This window comes from Temnothorax curvispinosus, unplaced genomic scaffold, assembly GCF_003070985.1.
Source record: "Temnothorax curvispinosus isolate PA1 unplaced genomic scaffold, ASM307098v1 QBEX01002414.1, whole genome shotgun sequence".
Classification (NCBI taxonomy): domain Eukaryota; kingdom Metazoa; phylum Arthropoda; class Insecta; order Hymenoptera; family Formicidae; genus Temnothorax; species Temnothorax curvispinosus.
Window position 1 is genome coordinate 266,993 of NW_020212194.1, and position 15,616 is coordinate 282,608.

General features: G+C 37.7%; 1 protein-coding gene across 5 annotated transcripts in view; it reads right to left on the reverse strand.

Moving 5' to 3' along the window:
• Positions 1–2,384: 2,384 nt before the first annotated feature.
• Positions 2,385–15,616, reverse strand: part of LOC112451620 (protein abrupt-like) — an 83,122-nt gene continuing 69,890 nt past the window's right edge. For 2 of the 5 annotated variants that reach the window (XM_025011349.1, XM_025011348.1), the window contains one exon: positions 2,385–5,045. In XM_025011349.1, coding sequence (XP_024867117.1) covers positions 4,060–5,045 — 986 coding nt within the window. In that variant the 3' untranslated portion in view covers positions 2,385–4,059. Of the gene's footprint in view, positions 5,046–7,048; positions 7,815–9,343; positions 10,141–15,616 lie in introns of those variants that run through there. The other 3 variants (XM_025011353.1, XM_025011351.1, XM_025011352.1) reach the window with 3 other exon arrangements.

The window sequence follows — 15,616 nt, forward strand, 5'->3', positions numbered from 1 at the left end:
TTGTAACAGAATCTGTTAACCGCGCTTGATATTGACAATCAATATAGGCAAATAGCTAAAACGAATAGCAATCTCTATACGTGTTGACAATATGATCGGAGTAACTATCCATATTCTATGAGCCTTCTAGTAACCGAACTGTTAATACGCGACTTAAACGCCGGGATCTATAAAAGATCTTTTACATTTCTCTGACATTGAATTATAAATCCACTATCGCGATGGAACTCAAAAACCAAGGCAAGAATATGCATGCTCCTACGGTACCCAATCTTGATCCTTAGTAATAAAATCTTTGTAGCTGAAACTATACAGTTTGTAGGGTAAACCAGCGGTCATGGTATTACTTGCAAAACCAACGCTAATGACAGATTTTGTTAGAAGAAATTTAATTTATAAAACGCGGTAACTCTATTTTTTTCTATGATTTGTTTGACTTGATTGTTAAACAGCTGCTAGTACTCTTTATAACTTGACTTTTTATACAACATTTTATACAACTTTTTATACAACTTCTATTTGCACCGAGTAACATTTACTTCGCCAATCAATAATTAACCTAATTAAGATTTTAATCGACTATACCGGCAATGATTATAATCTTCGTGACAAATCGTCACCCCGTTTCGACCAAAGATTCTGGTCATTCTAAAATTGATGTAATTTTAGATGTTTATAATATATAAGCATTTTAATTAAATAATTAAATTTATTGTGAAAAATATTACCTCAGCCACGATTATAATCATTGCCAGTATAGTCGATTAAAGTCTCAATTAACTTTTATTTGACTCCTCAATTTTTTATGCTTTTTTAAGTTTATGTCCAATAGCGATACGCGATCGCCGTATAGTTCATAATTTTTCTGCGTTATACAGACATGACAATATTGTTATTTTAATATGATCAATTTCTTGCGCAGAATTTTATGCTAGAATTTACGGTAATTTTTCATGCAAAAATTCCAAATTGCTTCATGCTTGACTCACGTTACAATCCCCGGCGTTAAAACTTCTCTTTTTGTGAAAAATACACACAGAGATCGATCACCAAGTTTATGTGGTAAGTCACATATTGAAACATGCACCAAGGGCCAAAGATACGATGCACAATCGCAGCTCGATTGATTAAACAATCGACCACAAACACGGCAAAGATTCTATCCTGTAGAGAAAACACCAATTTGTCAACATTTTCGCGCTTGACCCGCGCCACGCTGCTACATATTGCTAGATTTCTCTTTCCTTCTTTATACGCATATATAAAGAATACACATATACGCGTGTGTATTCCTATTATTATCATATACGTAGAATCTATATATGTTGTCAATGAAATGAACTTATGAATTATATATATTAGTAGGAACAATTTCACGACATACCGTGTCGTGCGCGTTTAGCGGCGAATCATCCGGTAAATTAACTTTTCCCTACGCCTCGCGATAATAGAAAAGTTTCTGTCGCGCTAAGAACATTACGTGCGCGCAAGCAACAAATGATCAAATATTCGTCGCGTTGTTCGAGACGCCGTGCGTTAAAACGCAATTCACGTTTAAACGTACCAGTCTCTCGTCGCGAGATCGCGGAATAAGTTTAATCGCCATACTCCGTTATTAATTGGTGCAATTATACAATCTCGAAAACCGCGCCGATTTTATTCCTAACATTTTATTCCTGACATATGATAACTATTGTATTTTCCCCCCTATCAACAACAATCAATATTCTGAACTTAAATCACTACTTAACTTACGTCATGGCAAGCCTAAAATACTTGTCCCAAAAGGGATGTTGCATGCAAGAGGAGATGATAGGATGAAAGGGTAAGGCCAAAGACAAACTAAAGTGGGATTATCATTCCGTATTGAATTTTTCCCTTGCCTTTTTAAATTCCTTAAAAAACAGGAGACAAGCAGCAAATCGCCAATCGCCGTATTTAGTGAAAATCAATCGCATTAAGTTAAATCTTAAGTCAATCGACGCATGTAGTCGACGTCAAAATGAGGTACTCTTTCAGTAATTCTCTGGATTCATCTGATATTGAATATTCAATAAAAAAATTAACTCAAGAAAACAAATGCTCTCTGAATCCAAAAAATTCATTAAATATCGAATGTGTTGCGAGATGTTTACGCGTGTGTATAATCGCATTAAGGCTTTATTCACTACTGATGTGGTAACGGTTTAATTGTGCTCCAGTCTTGTTCCGTTAAATTAATCATCTTTTAGTTTACGTAAATATAATGATTGTGTTACAGCTTCTTCAAAATGACGTTACTTGTCCGTTTGATAAATTATATAATTAGTATTAAAAATATATTGTGTTATTTAATACCTAATATATCTTTAAATATGTTAGGTATTAAAACAGTATTTCTTAATTAAATTGCAAAATTATTAATTGTACACGCTTTTTACAGAATTCCCCAATTTTTCTTAGAGGATATGTTACTTGTTTAAAAAAAGGCATTTTCTCTTTGTAACAAACTGCAATTCAAATAAATTGGCCTTTTTTTGAAAAGTAGATGCACTTTATAACTACCTATTTGAGCACTTTAACGGATCACGTAGGTAATTATATTTATTATCGTAAAGTTAAAGAAAAATATGGTACTTTTCTGACAAAATATTTATCTAAAAAATTCAATGATATTATATTATCATATATTATATTATCGAAACTTGAACAAACTGATGATGTGAACAATTGTATTTAAGTTTCACCGAAGAATATTTAATTGGAGCAAGACTGAAATATAATTATTACCGTACTTATATCGTGAATAAAGTCTATAATGGTTCTCGGTGCGCTCGCAACCGCTTGTGGATATTTACGATCCACACCAATATTTTTTATTCTTTGCGAGCAGAAACAGTTGTAAGTGCATTAAACATTATTAACACATTGACACCACGTTACACGAAGCATTCATATACAAATGACTTTGTTTTCGAGAAAGCCATTTAAATAAATCGTCATTTAAATAAAAAATAACAAAATTGTCGTGAAAAGTCTTGTCGTCCAATAATGGTTTTTTTTTGTTTTATAGCAAAAAAATAAATTATGAAAAAAATATTTGACTTCCTGCAGAATTTTTCATGAAACTGAGTGCCATTCATATGTATGTTTAACGTATAATCCATATATCAATGTGTTAATCTGGTGCATCTAATAAATACGGCATGACATTATATCGTTACGCGCGTTACCCAAATAAAAATAATTTTTAAGTAGCTAAATGTCGTTTGCGTGTCTAATGTTTCTATAAATCCAAGTAATATATCTAACCATGTATTGAACATTCATAATAATGATAATATAATAACAAATATCGTTAATTAGCACTTCAAATTTTCAAGTCGCTTAAACTTTTGAAATAAACAGCAAAATTGCCTTCCCTAATCATCATGTTCAATATCTCGAGACTTGCAGCAATCGTCAAACCTTGTGATCATTGTTATTCTGCGATCCAACGGCGTACTTCATCTTCTCTTCATCTACTGAGATTCGACTTAGTCTGTTCTATCATCTATTATGTGCACTGAGGTAGATGGATGGAATATTTGTGGCATATATGTAAGTGCTTCTTCGCGTATACGCGTTACGCGCGTGTGTACGTATGTGTGTGTCTGTATGTATATATGTGTGTGCGCGCGCGTATATGTGTTTGTATATGTACACGGTTTTGCACATATACATATGAGAGCTTACTTGTCGTAGTGGCAATTAAGTGACTCTAGTCCAACAAGCAAGCTTGTCCACGCATCGTTTGTATGGTCGGCCTATGGTCTCTAAAATATTTCAGAGACTTTTTAACTCTTTAAACATGTCTGACATCCAATAGACTTCACAAACCATTCCGCGTAACAATAGCACGCAATAAGAAACAAGAATCATCGGTCGATTTCTCGGATGGACGATCTGGCACATATTACCTCCTCTTTCTTCATTAACCATAAATTGTCGTCAATTTATGTTGCCGTAGATCATCTCGAAGAATTATCAGTAACTTCGATGATGCCTTTTGTAATCATTAGCTATTCTAAGAGGGAGGAGCTAATCTTTTTTTACTTCTGACTTTAACATTTCTGACTTTATCACGTCTGGCTCCTCATTCTCGCTAAACTCGTCGTCCTCCGCACCTGACGAATCCACTTCGTCGACAAGTCCACTGTGTCTGCCATATTCCTGTCTGTCCTCGTGGACAACTGCAGTGCCTCGACCTTCGTCTCTGCCGATCATAGGATAATCCTCCAAGCTACGACCGCCGTGCTTTTCAATACTCATACGCAACTTAGCTGCTGCGGCGGCCGCATGCTCTGGATTAAGTCCTATCGTCGATAGACCAGAGCTCTCTGCAATAAGCTGCAAATAGGTGTCCAAGAGGGGCGAGTGTCCAACAATCGCACTGGTATTGTGGCCTGGATGATGGCTGCCGTGTGGGAGCAATGGTGCCATGTTGAGGTCGCCATTACCATGCATAGAATCCAGGGACTTGACAGCGAGCGTCGAATTCTTGCTATTGGTGCTACTGTTGCTGTTCCCGCTTACCTTAGTAATGACGGTGTTCGAAATTGGCGAACTGTACCTAAGACTAAGGGGCACGGTAAGATCTTCCGGATCATCACCGCCGCAGCTGTCAGCTTCGGACGCGCCTGCACGAGGTGGTTCCAACCTCATGTCACTTCTTCGAGACGCCGTTGGACTGGCCCGTGCGCGTAGTTCAGCCGGACTCACCTTGACTCCTGCCTTGGCCAAGAGACGGGACGCCAACTCGGGATCGAATTTACTGGGCATCGGCATAACTGGAAGGTCTTTCGTGCTGATGCCCCGATGTTGTCTCGACATGTGAGAATGTAGGGAATTCCGCGACTTCGCCACTGTGCCGCACAAGACACAGCGGTATCCCGGACAGACTGTGTGTTTGTCTTCCAAATGAGTGCGCAATGTATGTGCTGAACGATACATCTTTCCGCACTTCGGACAAGGCCTAGGATCCGTTGCACGAACCCGAATCATATCCAGACTTCGTCGATTGACTACTGCAAATAAATGACAGACGTGTGAGATGTTTATGTATTTCATTATAGAAGAAAAACTGTTGGATTATTTAACCAATAGGCAATTGATTAACAATGATTTTTCGATAGGGATAATTTTGGTTTGCATCGACATTTTAAATTTTATTCTGCCTTTATCTTTCCTTCAGGCCAATCAATTAATATAAAATTACTTTTGTAAATAATTAAAATACAGAATTTATCGTCTATAAAATTTTCTATAAAATATTATGTTATTGAGTTGAGAAAGATAATAAAAAAAATGGAAAACCGCAGATAAAACAAAAAAGTTCTACTTATATATAAATATCAAGATAATACGATAAGGGAGTTATGTAAAATTAACTATTTGCCTTCTAAAATCGATTGCACGATTGTCGTGTAATCAATAATGTTATAAGAATTCACAAGAAATTGTGGAAATATATATAACACTCTGGATTTCTCTGAGTACTTTTTATTGTACAAAGCATTACTTAAATAGTATAGACTTTATTTCGTACGTCTTATGTGTATATATATATATATATATAGAAGCTAGTATCTGCTAAAATAGTATGTACGGTATTCTATACATTATTCATGGTACGAGCTGTCAGCCAGGAAGAGAAGAATCGATAATAAATAATATTTAATGAGAAAGATACTTTGTTGCGCGGATACTTTGCAGCGTCTAGTTATCTAAACTATGTATCGCGTACGTAACACATTGCGTGAATTTTTGTGCAAATTTCATCTTAGAAACGATCATAATTAGTTGCCGTATTCTATTTTCCTTCGAGATCCGCAACCGACAACTCGTACGTTCACAGAAATATATATAAATATACTTCCTCGTGTTTATTCGCGGCGTATTCTAGTATGCGCGGTCTCGAAACGTAACGTCTTTTGGGGCACTCTTGACCTAAGGAATACTGATGAAACGTAAGACGTAGAAAAATAAGGCTAGGCATTGTCAAGCGACCGTACCTCTGGTCGACGTATTCTCTCGCGATCCATTCGCTCATACAGATCTGCAATTTTGCGTATGCGCGCTAGCATCTCTCTCACACGTCGCGTCGCAAGTTCGCGATCGCTAGAGCAAACGGATCTTTAGAGACGATCGCACTCAGCATCGTTGCGGTCTTCAGCTCGTGCGCTCGTCTCTCTTTTTCTCTCTCTCTCTTTCTCTCTGTTCAGTTTCTACACTCTTAAAACTACGTTATTTAACATAAGGCTGGCTTACTCAGCTTAGAGGAACATTGTTTTCTCTCTTAGATACGTAATCTAATTATATCGATGTCCGGCGTACGCCGGATGTCGCAGTATGTAAGTGCATCGCTTCATTCTCTACGCGGCGTGATCTACGCTTCAGGCTCTACAGGAAATACTGTTTCGTACATATTATACAAAATCAACTCTATGCATATCTCTTTATGTATACATATATATGCTCAATATATAATAGCTTTTCATATATATATTTATAGATTCTCTCCTTTGTCGATATAATCTCTCGCATATGTACAGTGTGCGCTTTTCAGGGATAAACTTCACGGTGGGTGCGTGTGTGTTAGTTTCGAAATAAAGCACTAAAGTACGATTTTTAACTTTGCGCATTTCCTACCACGCCGGGACACATGTTGGATTTTCTCCCAGCTAATTCGCATGTTCTTATCAACGCGTTTATCAATTTCGTTTGCGTCTCTCGATATTTCAATATTTGCAGAATATAAAGAACCCAACTTCCGTCGACCAGACTCTCTTCCAACATTCATCTAAAATAGTCTACGCGGCGATAACAAGCTCGATTTGATGTTAATATGATATTTATTCTTATTATGGAAATGTTAAATGAGCAAGCCTAAAGTTTATATTGTACAAGGAATGATTGTCAATTTTGATATCTAAATGCAGATTTCATTAAATACGTTATTTTTTCTCATACATAATTATTAATATAATTATTAATGTAATTATTAATAATATATTAACAATTAATTTATTAAGATATTAAATATCGTATAAGTTATAATCTTTGCAATATTGGGTTAATTAAATTAATTGATTAAATTGAACCTATATTAGATTATCTCTTCTGCTAGAATAATATCAACAGCAATTTTCAACTAAAGTCTGCCGTAATCTATTAAATTATTACTCATTATCGCCGCACAGTTGTCTCACACAAAGAATTGCAGGGCCACACCGGAAAATAAAAAGCAAAGTTTCTTTGGCAAAATAGTTCTGGGAAAGATCGAAGTTATGACACACGATCAGAGTTCTACTGATCCTCGCTTGTTCATCAGACGTAGGTCCACCTCAAAGTTTTAATCTGATCCCACTGCACTGGATGCTTCAGCCGCATATGGTTTCTGACACTGTTAGGATGGGAGAAGGTTTTGGCGCAGGAAGTAACGGGACAAGTAGGTGAATCTCTTGGATAATGATGGTCCAAGTGCGCCCTCATGGCGCTGATATCTTGCAATATCCTGCAGCAGAGGGGACACCTGTAACCGTGCTGCCGATGGTGCTCCCGCAATAATCTCTGCTGCCTGAAGTCCGGCTGGCCACGTTGGTATTTGCTGGGCGTCGTGGTGGCCGTGGTGGTGGAAGATTGGTTAACTGATGTGTCGTCTTCCAGTTGCGCCTGATGACGGTGGTGAGGAGAAGGGACGGATAGTGAATGATGATGGCGATGCCGATGATGTTGCTGGTGATGGCTGTGGTGGTGGTGGTAAGCCGCGCCCTCTGCCTCATCAAGCCCGTGATCTGCAACCACCACCACACCAACGTTACCACCAGCCACCACCACCATAATCCCACCCCGAGCTAAACGCGGATAATGCTACGCGCCCAACCTCGACCCAACGGTGTTCAACATCTAGGGGTATTTCCCGCAGCGGTTACTATTATATCGTGCTCTTACTATTTTTGGAATCAACCGATTGCTAATTGTTATTGGTACGGGTGACCATCAGCGTAAGGTGTCTATTAATACGAATATATAGTGATAATTTTATTATAAAATGCTTTTAAAAAATATTTATCATATCACTTCAGTATGAAAAACAGAAATAATAATTACTTCGTTACAAATTATTATTTCATTACTGTTTAAAAAAAAAATTAATATAATTTCAGTTATATTAATTCGTTTTCAAATTCGTATATTATTTGTGATATTTCTGATATTAATTATCACTATGTATTCGAATAATTTCACATATTGTAAGATAATCTCCAAAAGTTCAGCATGAAAATTGCATTACGCCATGAAAATACTTGAGAAATCTCTCATTACTTTCGGTATAGTACCGAAACATTCATAACAAATAGATACACGTCACATAATTTGAGATTATAACAGATGTTGACATATAATAACTGGGATATTTAGATTCTAATGAACTCGATCCAAATCAAATTCTACAAAACAAAAAAATGCGACATTGTTAAGATTTTTTTTTACTGGATAATTGCCCTTTACTTCAATGTGGTTGGAAGGAGTCTGGCATCGTGCAAGAGAATGTGGACAATTAACATTGCCATTTAATCATGTTCTTTAAATGGGGGGAAAATAGGAATATTAATATAATTGAATGATTTTTTTACTACAAATAGCTGGATTTTCGGCAAAAGGTGGCGGAGGTGTTCGAGGTTCTAAATTCGCAAACATGCTAATCGAGTATGCCAAGTTCTTCAAAAATCTTTTATCACGTTAATTATAATTATGCGTTCGTATAATTGTTAAGATCATGTTTTCGGTCAGTGTTCGTATACACTCACAATCAGTATACTTCAGTTTCGTATACATTAAGTTTGATGTATGATTTTAGGCGCAACGTCGAAACGATCGATGATTTTGCCATATAAATCTCACTGTTTTGACATAACGCTGTCATTTTCGCGTTATATTTATGTTTTATCTGCCGCATTATAAGAACTATTCAAACTACTAGTTCGATAACTGCATTAATTCATTTGTCGCGGTCGAAAATAATCGTATGCATCAAATAGGCTAAAGTCTTCGCCCTGTTTCTATTCTCTTATTAATATCTTGTTTCAGTCAATTTTGTAAAAGTATTGTTAAGATTACAATGTTATCAATACTGAATCTCGATGTGACATATCAAATATCGAGATAAATGAGATGATGCTAATGAATAATATATTATTCCGAGTAGATTGTAAAATCATATATTTTATGCATAATAGGGATAGGATAGAAATAAAAATTTCATTTTTTACACTCAATACAACAGTTTAGATAATAAAATTTTAGATAATAAAACGGATAACATTGTATAGAAAAAAATTTGATTAAAACCCTTTTGCGATATAGATATAGAAACTACTGTGTAAAATGTAATATCAATCACCATCTCTCATTAATGCCCGAAAAATCGTATTCAGATAGTACCTACTGCTTTATCATTGCTGCTTATAAAACCTACAATGACTACAGTGTTCTATCACGAACGAAAGGCCCTAAACGGATTAAACAAATTTCAGACGGGCAACTAGCACAACGGCGACGATTGCAGTTGCGGCAGTGACGGGAATCCCCGTTACGATTTTCCAACTGTTTTATCAAGCGGGTAGCAACCCTCTCGTTTCGAATCGCGCGACATTCACTAAAGCTTTTCGACAAGCAGCGAGGATTTGATTGCATTTGTACGCGTTTCTAAGCGGCCGTCGACGATGGGCGATGACGTTGAACGTACTCATGGCAACGAGGACGAAGACGGTGACTGATGCTGTTGCTGTTGTTGGGTAACGGAATTGTTGCTAGGTCTCTGATGGATGCCGTGCGCCTGCAGCTGATGATTGATCAGGTAGTGCTTGGTCTTGCATCGTTTGCCGCATACGTTGCATTGCGGCCACGTTTCCGGCGACGGCCAGTTCGAATGGACGTTTCTCACGTGCTGCCGCAGGTTGCTCGGCGACGAGTAGCTACGGCCGCAGTAGCGGCATAGAGGCCTGTCGTCATGGCGCAGTACCGTGTAGATCCTCGCGAAATTCTCCACCGCCTGTGTGGTATCGGTGGCGGCGGCGGCCGCCATCGCGGCCTCCTCCCTCTTCGGCAACGCCGATCCTACAACCAGGACATGCCCGTCAGTTGATACTGTTTCCTTCCTTGCTCTTTCTCGCCAACTCTCCCGTCCCTCCCACGTTTTCTCTCTTTCTCTCTCTCTCTATCTCTCCTTCTCTCTTTCTTTCTCTAGCGTTCTCTATGCACGCGCATTCGCACTACCTCTCTCATGCTCTCTATCTCTATCTCTCTCTTTCTCTCTTTCAATGTCTCGATCATGCTTCCTTTCTCTCTATTATACACACAGACTCATACACACAGCATATATACATTGGCACAAGTGTACGGAGGCACACATGTTTAGTTTAAACCTTTCGTTCTTTCTTTCTGTCGCTCTCCCTCTTCGCTTGCTCCGTATCTGAACACACACGCAGCCAATCACACGTGATTCCTTTCTCTCTCTCTGTCTCTCACTTTCTCTCTCATATTCCATCTATCGCGCTCACTCTCCCTCTTCCTTATTCACTCTCCGCACCCTCGAGCGCACTTTCGCGCTCGATCTGTCTCTCTCTCTCTCTCTCCACGACAACGATCATGCACACACTCACTTGCTTCTCCTTTCTCTCTCTATTCCTCAGTCTGCTCTAGCGTACACATACTCGCACGCGTACTACTCTCGTACTCTCAGGGCATGCCCGGTTGTAGGATGTTTGGTGTGTTGTTATTGTTGTTGTTGTACTTGATGTTGTCTCTTATCCAAAATATAATAACGATGGCCCTAGACTAAACGAGTCGCATACGCAAGGCATCTTTGTAATTTGTCGTTCATCTATCTCTTTTAATTTCTCGACCTCACGCTCATGTGGAGACGCGGGTGCCTTCCGGTCGCTAACAATCGAACGAACATCTGGCGTCGTAACGCACTCTCGCAAACCCGGCATTATTTTCGCATTTTCGGAAAATGGCTGTCGCCGCGGGCGCACTTCTTGCGCATCTCACAGATAAAACAGGAAATTCAGGGAGTAAATGGAAGATAACCGTACTCGATCTATCGGCAAGCATCGTCATTCGCCTTCGTCTTCGTGCACATCAAGCTCTCGAAAAGAGAGACTGAGTGAGTGAGTGAGTGAGAGAGAGAGAGAGAGAGAGAAAGACAGAAAAAAGATGAGGGAGAAAGAGACAAACTAACAGAGAAAGAGAGAGAGAGAGCATAAGGATGAAGCCGAGAGAAATAGAGGACCTGGACGAAAGAGATAAGGAAGAGTAGAAGGGTGGAGTAAGAAGAAGAGAGACAGAGCGAGAGTAAGCGAACTACGTAAGAACCTTCGTATTGATCCACTCTCTACGCCTCGTTACGACTATCTTTCCTACGAATCTCTAAGCATAAGGCCTCTCCCATTTTCGTGCACGTCTCATTACATAAAAGGGAAGGATGTGGTAGATTCACCATGTGATGGATATTCGACTCATGCAAAAACCATCCCCACCTACGCTACACCTATCATATTTCGAAGGTTTTTTTTGTATCATTAATGATTAATGATTTAATAACGATATAAATGACTATATAATATTTTTGCTAGAATAAGCTTCATGTATATTTTTGAAAATTATTGTGAACTTAGGATAATGGAATTTCAGTAAAAAAAGGACAACCGTTGTCGTAACGTTCGTTGAACGAATAAAATTCTGTACCAAAAACACATTTAATTAAAAAAATTAACGGAACATATTTTTCAGCGCGTCAGCAGAAATAACATTTTTGAGCTGAAATTTGATTAATAATATTTATGTAACTGTGCGGAGCATCCTATTTTCGAAATTAACTTTTGTCGACTAAACCTATGAACATCGTGTAAAAGAGGATCGCAGTATGTAACTACTTGCTGATTTATGGTGGATGACAAACCAATTTATTAGAGTTACAGAGCCGCATATATATATAACGCGAATCGCGGGAAACCGTATTCCACGATGATTTATATATCAATCGGGCTACACCAGAATTCGGGTGGAATTAAGGTCATATCGCTTCTAGAGCATTAAGCTCGGGTCTTTTCGCTTCCCATTTTCCTCTTTTATCACACGACAGAATGTTCACACAAAGTCCGATTATATTCCGCGGAAATACATGATTAAAAGTACGTAATAATCTCAAAACCATTATTTAATATTTTTATTAAAATATTCGAAACTTAATTATATCTTATATAAATGTTCAATAATTCGATCTAGATTTTTAAGTTTTAGTCTAAAAATTTTGCAATCCCACGAATCATAAATTATAAAACTCACAGGAGTCCGCATTTCTGTTTCAACAAATATCGTTAAATACTCAACTTAGTTATTTGCAAAGTTTCCAATTAGGATCTCGTTAGATTCAAAGCATTTTCATCGCATAATTATTTTTTTTTTCAAGCGTAAAATATATTCAGGTAAGATGGTGATCAGTCAGGGAATCTTAAAACTTCAGGTTCGATCGATCAGAGTGAAAGGTGTACGTGTTCGTCCGATTACAGCCAACCTCCGAGCCGATCGGTCGGAAGAGAATGATGGAAAGACGGCTGTGGGGTGCGGAAAAGAACGATGAGCGGAAAGACAAAATACGGAGGGATAGGCGAGAGAAACGGGAGGAAGAAATTAAAAGACCGAAAAGGAGAGCTAGAATGACGAAGAACTGTAAAAATAGAAAAAGTAGATGCTAACAATAACAGATTTTGAACAATAAACGAAGAGACGTGATTTTCTTCGAGAAATTCCAAAACGGAATACCTCGGGAGAAAATGTAAGAAGTTCCGCGGGACAGCTGGAGAAATAAGAATTAACTTTTTTCCTCGCTTAACCTGATTTTAAAGCGAGTAAAATAAGAGATAATATTTTAATTTTATTAAGAGAGAAGATGTGAATGTACATCTCTAAATTTGCTTAGTTTAATTGCATTAATTTAAAAGATCTTATAAGAAGGCAAAATTGGAATCCATTATATTATTATTATTATTAACTTTTATAAAATTAATTGTTCATTAAATATTATAATTATACCAAAGACTTAATTTTGTTTTATTACAAAATAGAATGCCTAAAGTGAATCATAATTTTTCTAATTACTCTATAATAAAATAATAAAAATTATAAAAAAATATTTAAAGAAATTATAAAATATTTAATACGTAATTAAAGTCATAGAAATTTCCTAACGCATTTACAAATAATTCAAGATTTATGTATTCAATAATATATTGAAGACATATTACTTATAACGCATATAATATCAGTAATCCTGACTACTTGTCTAATTATTCTAAGCATTATCAAAGATCATTACTTGAACATCACAATTACCAAACTAGCCAACTCTCACATCCGTTTTACAGCTACAAATACTCTATAGCGTCACGAGCATCTGAGAAAACGACTAAAGATGACTGAAGAGAGTCTAAGACCCTTTGCCTAGGAGAGAAAATAAAATAGGGGAAGATGATACGGCGATCGGACAAACGTCAAGATTTTTGCGAAAAACTTCAAGTAAGACGAAGAAACGTAAAGCACGGGGAAAAGGATATCAATGTTGTCAGCAGGAAGGGAGATTCGGTAGCCAGCCAGGATGATTGCGCCAGTCCATTAGCGGCGTCGCTCCGACGAATTGCGCTGCATTAACGAGGACCTGCTTCTCGAGAAGCAGTCAGCACGTTGATTGGCCGAAGGGAGCCCGAAGATCGATGTCTTCGGGTTTCCGGGAAAGTCCTTCCGCGTCTGCCTCGCGTTACCGCAGGGGCGAGCAACTCGAAAACGTCGATCCCCGTTGAGGGTAAAGACGCGGAGATATAGACAGGGATCGATATGCGGCGGTGCAATTTCTATTCCTGGAAGTACTACCGAAATGAGAAACGAGCCTTGATGTGCTACACCGAAATCCGATTCGATGTTGCGGCGGCAAAGCGCGAAACAACCATCAGCAATTTTCCACAGCGCTTTCGCGCGGAATCTAATGAAGAATGGAATTTAAATCTTGATGCTTTTCGCGTATACATGGAACTTTTCGAACTGTAAATTTTATATAAATTGTTTATTCTTGCTCTCTCTTTCTAAATTATAAATAAGTTCTTATAAACAGTTTCAAAAATATATTTATTGTTTATCAACAATTTTTCGAGGGAGAGAAAAATCGGTAGCACTCAAAGGAACTTTTTCAAAAATTTCGATATCCACCAATATACACGTTTAATGCTTTGCTACCTTCAATAGAACTGTGATCACACCTGGCTTCCGGTGGTAGCTTTGTTAACGATTGGTTACCTCAGCATTCGGCACGATTTAAGGCTTAGGTTTATGACAGGTAGTTTGATATATGGCAGTCGTCGAGAGAGAGGAAAAGAGTCTGAAGGGGTAGAAAAGTTTAATTTAGATAGCCCGCGTAGTTGCCTCTTCCCCTCAACGCAATTTGAGTTTTCTACTCCTTCGGGAATAGGAAAAAAAAATATTCCGCGCATTGCGATGAGGTTACTTTTATTTAACTTTCGCCTTTTCGCTCATTTGCTCGCGTGCGAAGCAGGGATGTAAAGGGCGTAGCGTTTCGTATTGCATGAACTACATGACTCCCGTAATAATTGATCGAGGCATTTAAGTCTCTGACCTTGGCACCCGTATCCGATCTCTTTGCAGTCAAGTTTAATTAGCGTTTAGCCTAATAACACGTATCTTAAGACAAAGTAAAAAAATTTGAATTTTCACATATATTTAATTGTCGTTGTTATTAATAGCGGTTTCTAAATCCCCTTAATTTTTCAAATTAATCTATCTATATTCAATCATATATTTGTCAAGTTATTTTTTACGATTGAACTTAATTTTATAATATACTAGATTGATTAATTTAAACGTATTAGTTCAAAATAAAATGTAAGATCAAGATTTGTCTTAATAATATAATTAATCTGTAAGATGGTCCAAACCCCATGTATCGCAGCCTGTAAAGGCTTATTGTAAGCTATGCCTTACATAATGAACATTTTAATTATATAAATAAATTCAATCAAATTTTTTTAAAGATATCACATCTCATGTTTGAGTTTCTAAAGCAACACGAAAAAATAATTTGCCGATGCCCTATAAAGTTGTTCCTGAGAAGAGAAGTTCGTGGGACGAGACAATAAGATGAGTCCCTTTTCTAGAATTGAAAAACCGTGTCCTCTGTCGAAAGTTTTTCCCAACTATCAGGATACAACGCATTGTGCGTGTGACGCACGTGTACAAAAAAGTACATTTAAGGAAGTGAAACGGAAGGGAAGCTGTGCTGTATAGTTAAAACGACTTTCGTCCTGACGCGTTGGATTTGTAAAGGGGAGAGTTAGAACGAACCAACCGGATGGCTGGAGCCGCCTGGATGAAACTGAGATTGCTTGGCAATGGCGGCAATAACAGAAAATACGGAACTATAGAGACATAAAGTGAGAGAAGACAAGATCGGCATAAAGATAGCTGAAGTAAAAACTTATTCATTCAGCGAGAGATAAGATCTGCTGTTTTGAATTGGACACTT